General features: G+C 45.0%; 1 protein-coding gene across 1 annotated transcript in view; it reads left to right on the forward strand.

Moving 5' to 3' along the window:
• Window positions 1-12,533, forward strand: part of COPG1 (COPI coat complex subunit gamma 1) — a 29,526-nt gene that overhangs the window by 438 nt on the left and 16,555 nt on the right. Inside the window, exons 2-14 of the mRNA XM_024580218.3 lie at window positions 618-670; window positions 1,354-1,434; window positions 1,696-1,767; window positions 1,952-2,031; window positions 3,123-3,198; window positions 3,441-3,533; window positions 3,961-4,047; window positions 5,306-5,463; window positions 5,558-5,691; window positions 7,655-7,722; window positions 7,971-8,159; window positions 9,112-9,207; window positions 11,663-11,906. Of these exons, the coding sequence (XP_024435986.1) occupies window positions 618-670; window positions 1,354-1,434; window positions 1,696-1,767; window positions 1,952-2,031; window positions 3,123-3,198; window positions 3,441-3,533; window positions 3,961-4,047; window positions 5,306-5,463; window positions 5,558-5,691; window positions 7,655-7,722; window positions 7,971-8,159; window positions 9,112-9,207; window positions 11,663-11,906 (1,431 nt within the window). The remainder of the gene's footprint in view (window positions 1-617; window positions 671-1,353; window positions 1,435-1,695; window positions 1,768-1,951; window positions 2,032-3,122; window positions 3,199-3,440; window positions 3,534-3,960; window positions 4,048-5,305; window positions 5,464-5,557; window positions 5,692-7,654; window positions 7,723-7,970; window positions 8,160-9,111; window positions 9,208-11,662; window positions 11,907-12,533) is intronic.

The following is a 12,533-nucleotide window of genomic DNA, read 5'->3' on the forward strand; positions in this document are numbered from 1 at the left end:
GTGAAGTAGCAGATGCTCTTTTGTTCCTTTCTCCATTGAGTCTCTTGGGATTCGCGGGGGCTGCGTTGGTGCTGACCAAACTGGAACGTTATCGGAGGAGCCAGTGTCCTGCGGCTGAGAACCTGAACTCTTTCATTTATTTTTTCAGCAAACATTGAAACACTCACTGCCTAAGCTAGGAATATTGGAATGGTCACAGGCATAGTGGGGGAGAGAGACGTAAATAAAATAGTAATAATAAAGCATGTAGTTAACTACAATTGTGATATCTGCTATGAAGAAATCTTAGTTACTGGGAGATGGTGGTCCCCACGTGTAATGGGAATTCAGTTAAGTACCATTTGTGTAAATGAATGTAAGGCGAAGAATACACTGAGAGGCACAGAAGGATTGTACCATGGATTCTGGGTGATTGTAAGTAGTTTGGGGTTGGGAGAGACCCTTGCAGGAGAATGGTATGTTTTATATACAGGTTGTAGAGCTTTGATTGCTGTTCAAAGGAGCTTGAACTTGACTATTGACTAGGCAGACAGTAGGGACATCTGTCCCTTATCTGTGGGTGAGTTTTGAAGTTTAGGGTTACAACCTGTACTCAGTTTTCTCTGCTCTGATTGTAGGTGGAGGCTCCAACCCATTCCAGCATCTTGAGAAGAGTGCAGTACTCCAGGAGGTAAGTGGCATTTGCTCCCCTCTGTATTTCATCATGTCCAGGATGAATGTGATTGAGATGGCCAACACACTCAAAGTTCTTATTTAAATAACAGTAGGGGAGCGCTGGCTGGTGTGGCTCAGTGGATTGAGTGCTGGCCTGTGAACCAAAGGGTCGCTGGTTCAATTCCCAGTCAGGGCATGTGCCTGGGTTGCAAGCAAGGTCCCCAGCAGGGGGTGCTCCAGAGAGAGCCACATGTTAATGTTTCTCTCCCTCCCTATCTCCCTCCATTCCCTTCTCTAAAAATAAATAAATAAAATCTTTTTCAAAAGTGGGGGGGAAAAAAAGAATAATAGGGGAGAAACCTATTTTCCTTGAAAGACAGGAAAACTTTGTTCCTGGAGAAAGTTTGTTGTGCTTACATTTTTGTTGTTCTTCATTTCTCTTTCTAGTTAACAAGTATTTACTAAGTATATGTTAGTCAATAAATCAGTACATTCCTAACTAATACTTAAATTGAAGATTTCAGGAAATGTTAATAGATGAATTAAAGAAAAAAATTCTTTCCTATGAAAATAAGCTTATCCAAAGAAGTGTATTTATTTACTCTGGGGCCTCTCAGCCCTTGAATGTGCTTGAGAGTAGTCAATGGAAGGGAAATAAACTGGACTACAAAGTAATTATCCTTGGTCACTTCTTCTTAGGCCCGTGTATTTAATGAAACACCCATCAACCCTCGGAAATGTGCTCACATTCTCACCAAGATCCTTTACCTCATAAATCAGGTAACAGGGTGAGGCTTAGGGGTGGAGAAAACAGTGTTGGAGGATGTTGGAGTACACTGGTGAAATAGCCCTTTGGCTATTCAACAGCCTCTGTGGTTGTAGCCAAGGGCTCAGCTCTGGGTCCCCTCAGCATCCAACTTTGATGTGTTGCCTTTGATGGAGCTTCTACAGGGGCTAAGGATCTGGCCTGGACTGATTGAGCAAGAAGAGCCTTATGGCTCCTCCATCCCAAGCTGAGACTTTTTTTCTTGATTAAAATAGGGAGAGCATCTGGGGACCACTGAAGCAACTGAGGCCTTTTTTGCCATGACCAAGCTCTTTCAGTCCAACGATGTAAGTGCCGCAATCCCAGCTTTCCTTGAGAGAAGACAGCTGTGACGGGGTGGTAGGAGGGCCAAGGGAAAGTGACCCCACCAGTCAGTGTGGACTGCCTTTATGTAGTCTGGAGTTTTCTTTTTCTAACCCTGGCCATCATGCTGGGCTAGGGGTCATAGGGCTTTCTCCATCTCTTTCCTAGCCCACCCTCCGTCGGATGTGCTACTTGACCATCAAGGAGATGTCTTGCATTGCAGAGGATGTCATCATCGTCACCAGTAGGCAAGTCCTGGGTCTGTGGGTGGTTCCTTGGATGGGTTCTATTGATACAGAGGCCATTTTTTCTCATGTGTACTAGAGAATGAGCCTTTTAATTGACTCCCTCATCTTTCATTTACCACTGCCCACCCCATGGCAGCTTCCAGAGTATGCTGTTTCCCTTTTACTTCTCCGGCCTTAGCTCGGCACAAACCCTTCCTTCCCTTGATTCCTCTTAGTCGCCAGAGCCAGCCTGGAACTCTCATAAAGACTTTAGTGAGTACCAAGAGAAAACATAAGAAAAATGGACATAGAGAATGCAAGAGGTATACAAATAGGCTTTCTTACTAAGTACTGGTTTCTACATTAAGCTACATGATTCAAGGCGCAGATGTGACTAGAGTATAATCCCTGCCCTTAAGAACTTGGGCTCAGTTCTCTTATTTCTTGTTAGTTTTTTTTTGGGGGGGGGGGCGGTTATAGGTGGTGGTGTTATATATTCATTTATAGGTTCACTTAGAAAATGTCTATTGACTGTCTATCAGTCCTGTGTTTAACTCTGGGAATAGAACAGCAAACAAGATAAACACGGTCCCTGCAGCCCCAGAATTCACAGAGAAATAACCAGACAGGCTGTGAGAACAGACCAGAAGGGCACTCAATTTGAATTTGGATCAGAAGACCTGTCTGAATGGAATCCTGAAGGAGGAGTGAGAAATAGCAGAACAGAGGTAGAGGTGAGGGGCTGAGGAGTTCTCCGGGCTAAGAAAACAGCATACACAAATGACTGCAGTAGAGATCGCAAAACTTATTTGGGGACTTTTTTGTTAAAGAAAGTTATACTTGTTATGTTTGATGGTAATAGTAGTAGGAAGCCTTGGAAATGTTTTAGTGAAGGCAGGCAAGGGACCTGGTCAGTTTTAAGTTTTTTAAAAAAATCCTCCATCTGGCTGCTTCATGGAGTGGCTTAGATGGGACAAAAATAGAGAACACTAGTTAGGAGACTCGTGTAGTAATCCGGGTAAGTGTGGTGCTGAGAGGAGTGGGTGAGGACTTTGGTGTGGGGAGAGCAGGCCAGGCTCCAGCATGTTGACAGTGCCTTCCTCCCCTTGCAGCCTGACAAAGGACATGACTGGGAAAGAAGATAACTATCGGGGCCCGGCCGTGCGAGCCCTCTGCCAGATCACTGATGTGAGTCTGCTGCCCTGCCCAGCCATCTGTCTTTTCCCTGTTTTTCAATCAAGGTTCGGTCTCCTCCGTTATATGTTTTAGGTTTTCCCCATCTCCTGGGCAAAGGAAGTGATGAAGGGTATGGTGAAAAGGAAGCACGTTTGCTTCCTCCTCACCTCACTGCTCCACACCCCATTACTTACATTTCTGAAGGTTGCTGAGAATTGATTGGGTCCCCTCTCACTCCCACTTTGTCCCCACAGAGCACCATGCTGCAGGCAATTGAGCGGTACATGAAACAGGCTATTGTGGACAAGGTGCCCAGCGTCTCCAGCTCTGCCCTGGTGTCTTCCCTGGTGTGTAGCTGCAGCTGGGGCCCTGCAAGACCAGGGGTTGGGAGGGTAGGATCAGGAAACTGAAGAGAATATAAGAATTGTTTTCCAGTAGGTAATAAAAAGTGTTTCTGTGTCCTGAGATTTGAGAGTCCCTCTAACCTGCTTAGTGAAGAGTGCTGGGTAATTCTGGATTGATTGAGGAGGGGCAGTTGAATGGCCTTGATCCATCCTTTCGGATGGCAGCTTGTTGGAGTTTGGGCCTGGGAGAGGGAGGGTGGGAACCATCCTATGCTCGTATGCCATCTCAGAAGACCAGGACAATCAGAGGTCCTGGGCTTTGTCTGAGGAAAGAACTAGGGCCTAGCTGAACTGCATGCCAGGTCCAGGATATGTGTTGGGAGAGCTTCCTCCTGCCTGCCTGCTGCTTAATGTGCTCTGTTGCTCACAGCACCTGTTGAAGTGCAGCTTTGATGTGGTCAAGCGCTGGGTGAATGAGGCCCAGGAGGCAGCATCCAGTGATAACATCATGGTCCAGGTGAGGTATGAGCAGAGCAGTGGTATTTGAAATACTTAGACATGTGGCATGGCACTGACCAGTCAGAATGGACTCTCACCACGGAGATCCAGGTGGCCCCTAGCCAGAGCAAACTTCAATCCTTTTGTCATTGGATTATAGGGAGATTGCTGTGGGGGGAAGGCTTGAGTTAGAGACTGCTTGCTACCTGGTACCAAAATATTAAAGTATTTTGATAAACAGCTGAGTATTGTTTTGGGGGGTGTGATGTAGCAAACCTTACCCAGGCAGACAGAGGGCCTTTGCTAAGCTAGCTTTTTGTTAGTGATGCATGGAAATATCTTAGTGGGACTTTTGTCTGTGCAACTCTTCTTTAGTGTTTGAGGCCCACAATTCCTTTTATCTGTATACTTTTCTCAGTTTGCTTGTCTGTAAAATGGGAATGAGTTTCTGCCTCACAATGCTGTGAGGATGAAATGAGACAACATCTGTAACATTTGACACACCTGGTGCTTACCTGTAGGCAGTACCTGTGTGCTTATCTCTTTTCTTGTTCCTCACCCTTCGCACTGTTCTCATCTCCAGGGTCAACTATGGCCCCTCAAAACACTTTCCACGGTCAGAGAAGCTTCTCACATAGAAGGCACCCACAGCCTTCTTAGCACTTCAGTGCCACTCTGGTAAGGAAACAGAAAAGAGCAGAAGGGATAGGAAATAACTTTATGTACCTTACATCTCTAGAACCGAGTCCCTGGATTTCAGGTTCTCTAGATCTCGCTTTGCCAGTACCAGCCATGAGTCCGTGGGCAAGTCAGTGGGCTAAGAATGTCACCCTGTGTAAGGTTTACCATCATAAGGTCATATATCTGAGGTGTCTTGCATGACACCTTACAATACATGTCCATGCTCAGGGCCCAGATCCCTCTTTTTCTTTCTTGTCTAAAGACACTGAGTTTCCTCCTATTCTTTCATCTCTGTGGTGTCTGTTGTCCCCCTTCACATCTGTACTTATGATGTCTGCCAGGGCCCTTGCTGTAATTGGGGGCGGAACAAAATCTACAGTTAATACTCTTGTAGTTTGTTGAGCATTGTGTCAGGAGCTATCTATACACACCATCTGGGGGACTCGTCGCAGCCACTCTGAGGCAACTACTGTGGTGCCCATTTTAAAAATGAGAAGGCTAAAACCCAGGGAGATACAGTGGCCTGCCCAGGGTCACACAGTTTGTAGACTTAGGCTTCACATGTTTGTACTCTGCTGCTGTTTTCTGTCCTCTAGTACCATGCACTAGGGCTCCTATACCATGTGCGTAGGAATGACCGCCTGGCTGTCAATAAGATGATTAGCAAGTTCACTCGGCATGGCCTCAAGTCTCCCTTTGCCTATTGCATGATGATCCGGGTGGCCAGCAAGCAGCTAGAGGAGGAGGACAGCAGGTAATGGCTCTTGTCTCCCCTCACTAGATAATTCGTCATTCACCCTACCATGCTGGGCCATTTCCAACTTCTTACTGCCTATGTTCTTTTGTAGCTGTGACAGCCCATTGTTTGATTTCATCGAGAGCTGCTTGCGCAACAAGCATGAGATGGTTGTCTACGAGGCTGCCTCAGCCATCGTGAATCTTCCAGGCTGCAGTGCCAAAGAGCTGGCCCCAGCTGTGTCAGGTTACCAGATATTCCTTCACCCCAGCGTCACACATTTTTGCCTGCTAGGACCTAGGCCCTGGGCTAGGGGACAGGTGAAGAAAGAAAATGCCCTTCAAGTAGGCCACAGTCTAATTAATGTTAAGAAAAGGAATTAATACCTACTAAGCACCTGCTCTGTGCCAGACACTCTACTGGAGCTTCTCTCATGTCTTACATTTAAGGGGTGGCATAACTTGTAGTTCCATCATACCACTAAAGAGGTTGGGACTCTGGGAAGTGGCATAGGTGAGATTCAAATCTGTTCTGCAGCATGTCAGGTAAGAGGGCCTGGTGGAAGAACCCAGGATTTATGAAACCAGGAAGACATGCTCTGTAGCGGCTGAACTGTCTCATGTAAAGGAGAAGCAATTCAGAGGGATGTTTCAGAGCCTGAACACTGGAGCCTGATAGCCAGGGTGGAAGTCCTGTCTCTGCCACTTAGCAACTGAGTGAGCCTGGACAAGTCATCCATTCTCTCCATGCTTTACTTTCTCTAGAACACGGATAGTAATCGTGCTTGTTACACAAGGTTACAGTAGGCAGTAAACTTGTATGATCTATACAAATGGCTTAAAACTATGCATAATGTTTCGCACTATGGTGAATACAGCAAAAGTGTTCCTTGCTGTTGTTATGGAGAGTCCACCATCTCAAGTTGTTTTTGATCTAGTGTAAGTATTCATTTATTGCTTTGTTTGTGCCAGTCCCTGTGCTAGGTGTTGCAATCTCATTGTATATCAGAATAACAAGCATGTAATGTGCCAAGTGGTTGGTACTAGAAAGTGGGTATGTTGAGAAGTTAGAAAAGGAGAGATTCTGAGGGGTACTATATTCAGAGAGGGGATTAGTGTTTTAGCAGGGACAAACCCAATGAAAGCCCAGATGTTATGGCAGGAGAGTTTGAGTTGCAGATATTGTGGAATGAATGGACCTTTTATTCTAACCTCCAAAATAATAGTGGAACCCCAGGCAGAGAGATGGGGTTCATGTGTGGAGAGAGAAGTCTCCCTCCCTTCTTAGAGACAAAAATACAAGAACTAAATGAATTCATTCACTAATTTGGGTATTCATTCATTCTTATTATATTCCCCATATTTCCAGAATAATGAAAGACATAAATAAGATGAAGACTTCAAAATAAAAGTTAACCTTATTTTAAGAAAAACAAAAATAAGTTCTAAAAAAGTGTAAGAGAATAAAAGCCAAGTTATAGAAAGGAACATGGACACCTCAGAAAACAGTAGCCATGTTTACTACTACTCCACGTAAACTTGAACCCTGATGTTCCTGGCAACGAAGGCACAGGGAGGGATACACTGTCTAATGTGTACCAACGTAGTATAGGAGCCCAGGCCATTGTTTAAGCCAGGAGTGAGGAAGTTCTGTTGGTTTCTGTACGTGCCTCAGGAGAGAGTAGTAGAGTTCTACCTTGCAGGGGTCCGCAGCTCAGGCTTCATGTGCAGGCAGTCCTAGATTTCAGTCCTGGTTCTGCCATTTACTGACTGCTAACCTAGAGTAATTTTAGTTTCTTTACCCTTTTGTGCCTCAGTCTCCTTATCTGTTAAATGGGCATAATAACAGTGGCTGCTTCATAAAGTTGTGAGGAATCCATTAGACAAGGCATGACAGCTCATCAGCATAGTGCCTGGCACACAACAGATGCTCAGTAAACAGCTCTCATCATTGACGAGACCCATTGGGCTGTCACATGCATTAAGACCTCTGTGTTCATGGTTTAGGGACTCAAGGAGAGAACTCTCTTCCTTGGTTGAGGTAGGGCTGCCAGCAGGGAAATGAGCAGAGGGTTTGGGTCTGAACAGCCTCAGAGCCCTTGCGTGCTTACGATGCCCTGTTTCTCTTCCTCCCCTGGAGACCTATCTGGGTTTTTCCTAGCTGCCAAGCAGTCAGGGCAGCCTGGTATATGTCATCTGTCTCCTCACAGTGCTCCAGCTTTTCTGCAGCTCACCCAAGGCAGCCCTCCGCTATGCCGCTGTCCGAACCCTCAATAAGGTAAGGGTACAAGGGTACAACGGTGGGTGGAAGAGGGGCCTGACCTGAGAGGGTTAGGGGAAGTGGCCTGATCCAGTTGGAGGTAATTCCTAATCCCTAACCTTATCTGGATGGGTGTAGCCCTGGCCTCAGTTACTTTGTACCGGGTGGTAAGATGAGTTTATCCAAAGGACCTCTCTGACTGGGCCAAAGCCATGCAGTGGAATGACAAAAGTCCTGTCCTCTTTATCTCTTTCCTCCCAAAATAGGTTGCTATGAAACATCCTTCAGCAGTAACAGCCTGCAATCTGGACCTAGAGAACCTTGTCACAGATTCGAATCGTAGCATTGCCACGTTGGCCATCACCACCCTCCTTAAGACCGGCAGTGAGAGCAGCATCGACCGCCTCATGAAGCAGATTTCCTCTTTTATGTCAGAGATCTCAGATGAATTCAAGGTATCTGGGGCACTTTGGGAACATCCACAGTCACCAGAGTCAGGAAGATGCCCCGTGCCCCCCTCCTCCATATTCCCCAGCCACTGAGCTAGGATTGATCTGAGGGACTGTTCAGGTCTGAGGACTCAGAGGAGAAGGCTGGTACATAACTATTCACAGGGTTCGGCCTTGGGAGATATGCATAGTCCTGCCTCTGGTGTTTGCCTACATTGTTCATTTGTACAGCCAGTTGGCAGGCATGTTGTGAGGATCAAGGAAGTAAATGTTGTCAAAGATGATGCTGTTTTCCAGTTTGGGTTGATGGTGGTGCCATTGATTGGTTTGTGGAAGGGGGGAAATTTATGTATTGGATAAAGGAAGGGGGAAGGTAGTGATGGTGACTGCAGACATGCTGTGTTTGTGGGCACCGGGTGGAGTTATCTGGTAGACATTTGGAAACACTGAGCTCAGACAAAGATCTGGGAGTCAGTGACATAGAAGAGGTGGTTAAAACCATGGGAGGAGATAAGATTGCTGAAGAGGAGAGGAGGGGAGCAGAGTGGACAGGAGGGGAAAAGAGGGGGAGGGAGGGGGAGAGAAGACCCAAAGAAGAGCCAGAAAAGCTAATTGAGGGGAATCTCAAAGGAGTTGGGGATGGTAGAAGAAAAGCAGGACAAGTGAGGTGGAGAGGGGGCTCATAGACTCACTTTGAGGTCTGAGTAACAAAGCAGAGTTTGGGATCCTAGGTATGGATCTGGGACATTAAGACTGTTCTGCATGCCACCCTGCCCTGTATGGACTCGGGGACTGTGCTCCCTGAGGGTGGGGATGTAGTTCCCCTTGTTTTCCTGCCCTATATCACATCCACGGCCTGGCCTTACCTAAGGAAGGACTTTACTGGAACTTGGTGAACTAAGTTAACTTGCACCCTGGTGGCAGGAGGCTGATGCTTATGAATGTCTGTTTGACTCAGGTGGTGGTTGTCCAGGCCATCAGTGCCCTGTGTCAGAAGTATCCTCGAAAACACGGTGTCCTCATGAACTTCCTGTTTACCATGCTGCGGGAAGAGGTAAAAGTAGGGGGCAAGCAGGGCATGCCAGGGCTCCTGGTGCTGGGGATGACTCGGCTGCTGGCTCTATGTCAATTTCGGTGTACCCAGATCAACTTAACTGGGTCGATTTCCTGGTTCCTATGGCCCTTTAAACTCCTCATGAATTAATAGATAAATATGTAGCAGTTATAGTAATTACGGTAGTAACTATAATGACTCAGTATCCTGGCTTTAAAGACACAGTAGATGCCCTGAGGTAAAGTTTGTGCAGATGATGGGAAAACATGTTTTGTACTGGTAGCTACTATAGAAATATTCTGGATCATTCCAGGAACTCCATGGGGTAGTTTCTTGTGAAACTATGCTAATATTGTGACATTTGTTCTGATTTTTTTTTCCTGATTTGAGTTAGTGATTCACTGACACCACCTTTCCTGAATGTCTCAACAAAACCAGTTAATTCAGAGGAGCAGAAACAAAGTGGTTGCGGAGTATATTTGGTCCCCAAGTATTTGATGTCTCTGCCCCAGCCCCATAGTGCCTCTTGGACCAAGGCAGTAGAGAAGCCATTGCCTTGGGGGTCTTTGGGGTTCCCAAGAATATTGGAAGTGGGGAGAGCACTAATGCTTAAGGAGCTTTTGGCTAATGGGCCTGGCATTTTGGAGACACTACACAGTGTACACAATCTTGTGACCCTCATAATAGGCCTTGTCCATAGACATTATTTTCTTCCTTTAAAAATCAGGGATTTGAGATTCAGAGGGGTGAAGTAACCTGCCCGTGGTCACCAAGACCTGAACCCAGATCTATCTGACTCCAAAGCCCATGATTTTCTACTGGATCTTCTTTCCTCCCAGAAAAATTAATGGTTCCATGCAATGGTTGAGTGTAAGACCTTCACTTATTAGAGCGCAGCACTTAGTCACTGAGACCTTGTCTTTTAGAAATAGATCTGCTTCTAGTTTTCCACAGAGATGCTTCTCATTCTCTAGTTAGAGCAGCTGCCAGCAAAGCCTTGATGCATTACTCTGAACTCAGTGCCCACCAGGCTTGCTGACTGGCTATAGAACTGATAATGAAAATAGCACTTGAAGGTTTACAGGTTTACAGTGTACCTACTCATAGAACACCCTTATTAAAATGTACAGATGCGTCTTATTTATTCCTTAAAATAATCTGTGAGGTAGACACACTAATGATCCTTATTATGAAGGAGCATGAAGTTCAGGAAAGGAAAGTGACTCATGGCCATAAAACAGAAATCTGAGAACGGGCCAGATTTAATCCACAGTTAAGATTTCCTTGGACTGTACAAAATGTACAAAGCTTTAAACATTTCAAATTAGTAGCCATTATTTAAAAATCAGGAAAACAACTGTAAGAGATTTCCAGTTTCTCCTGAAAAACTTGTCAGATATGGCAACACAAGGCTGAGTAGTGATTTCCCTCTTCAGATGAGACAGGTATTGTTTATTGCCCCAATGTTCCCAATCAGTCTGTTTCATCTCTCCAGGTTACATGCCTGGTACCTATAGGTATCTCATTTGCCACTTTTGTCATTAAAGTCTAAGTAGCAGAGCATAGGTTTGATCTAGGACCTTCTGACTTTCCATTGCCTTTTTTTTTTTTTAATTGTGGTAAAACATTCATGACAAAATTCACTCTCTTAACCGGTTTTAAGTGTATAGATCAGTATTAAATATATTCACATTGTTTTGCAGCAAATCTCTTTTTCATCTTGCAAAACTGAAACTATACTTATTAAACAATAACTCCCCATTTTTCACCCTCCCTCCCCAGTCCCTGGCAACCACCATTATACTTTCTATCTCTATGAATTTGACCTCACGTAGAGTCAAGCAATATGACTGGCTTATTTCATTGAGCATAATGTCCTCAAGGTTCTACCACATTGTAGCATGTATCAGAATGTCCCTCCTTTTTATGGCTGAATAATATTTCACTACATATGTAGACCACATTTTGTGTATCCATTCATTCGTTGATGGACACCTGGGCTGCTTCCACCTCTTGGCTATTACAAATAATGCTGCTGTGATCATAAGTTACAACTATCTCTTCAAGACCCTGCTTTCAATTGTTTTGGGTAAATACCTATAAGTGGAACTGAGATCATATGGTAGTTATATTTTTAAGAAATTTTTGAGGAACTGCCATATTGTTTACCATAGCATCTCCACCACCCACTTTGCCTTTTATCTCAAAGTTAGGAAGAATAAAACTCAAATTATTTCTATTACATCAAATACTGTTAGAACTGGAAAGGCCCCAGCAAACATTCAATCCAGGTCTTTAGTTCTACACAAAAAGGAGATTGAGTACAGAGGGCCAGGTCCCTTGTCTCCAGATTCTGTGTTTGGACCACTGTCTTCAGTCTTGGTTAGGCTCTGAGCCTCACAGCCCATTCTGCAGCAAGCAGCCTCCTTGTTCAGCTCGACCCCTCCAACTGCAGGGTGGCTTTGAATATAAGCGGGCCATCGTGGACTGCATCATCAGCATCATTGAAGAGAACTCAGAGAGCAAGGAGACAGGACTGTCACACTTGTGTGAATTCATCGAGGACTGTGAGTTCACTGTGCTGGCCACCCGCATTCTGCATCTTCTGGGCCAGGAGGGGCCCAAGACCAACAACCCCTCCAAGTACATCCGCTTCATCTATAACCGAGTGGTCTTGGAGCATGAGGAGGTCCGGGCAGGTGGGTCTGAGCCAGGGCTGAATTTGGACTCTTTAGCTTGTTCTTCAGTGGACTCTCCTGGCAAAGGGGCATGAGCCTCAAATGAGGACAGGGTACTTGGTGTTCTTGCCTCACAAGCTCAGTTTTTGAGAATATTGTAGAAGGACCTTCGATGATTAGAGGTCATCTAGTTGAATGGTTCTTAACCTCTGTATTTGTTTTATGGATTTTTTTTTTCAAGTTTCAGTTAAAGGTTTAACTTAATTTTTTTTAACAAAAGCCGTGAGATTATAATTCATATACCATAAAATTTACTTTTAAGTGAGTCTGCAATTCATTGTGCAACTATCATATTATTTATTTTTAATTTACTGTTCTTTTCTCTTCATGCCCATTGGACAGATTTTCCTCTTTCAGCAGTACGTAATAATGAAATAATAGTTCATTTTCTCATTGATGTTAATCTAACGCTTAACTGTGAATTAAGGCCATTTGGATACAGAAGCTGAGAAGCCTGAAGTTGTGGCTACCTCCTGGGGCCTTATCCTAGTTAATGCTGAATATGGCTCCTGGAACCCTAGATTGGGGCTTCCTTATCCGTAAAATAGATGAGAAAGTCAAGGCCAGGTGGTTCCAAGATCCACCCAG

This window comes from Desmodus rotundus, chromosome 10, assembly GCF_022682495.2.
Source record: "Desmodus rotundus isolate HL8 chromosome 10, HLdesRot8A.1, whole genome shotgun sequence".
In the NCBI taxonomy this organism is placed as follows: domain Eukaryota; kingdom Metazoa; phylum Chordata; class Mammalia; order Chiroptera; family Phyllostomidae; genus Desmodus; species Desmodus rotundus.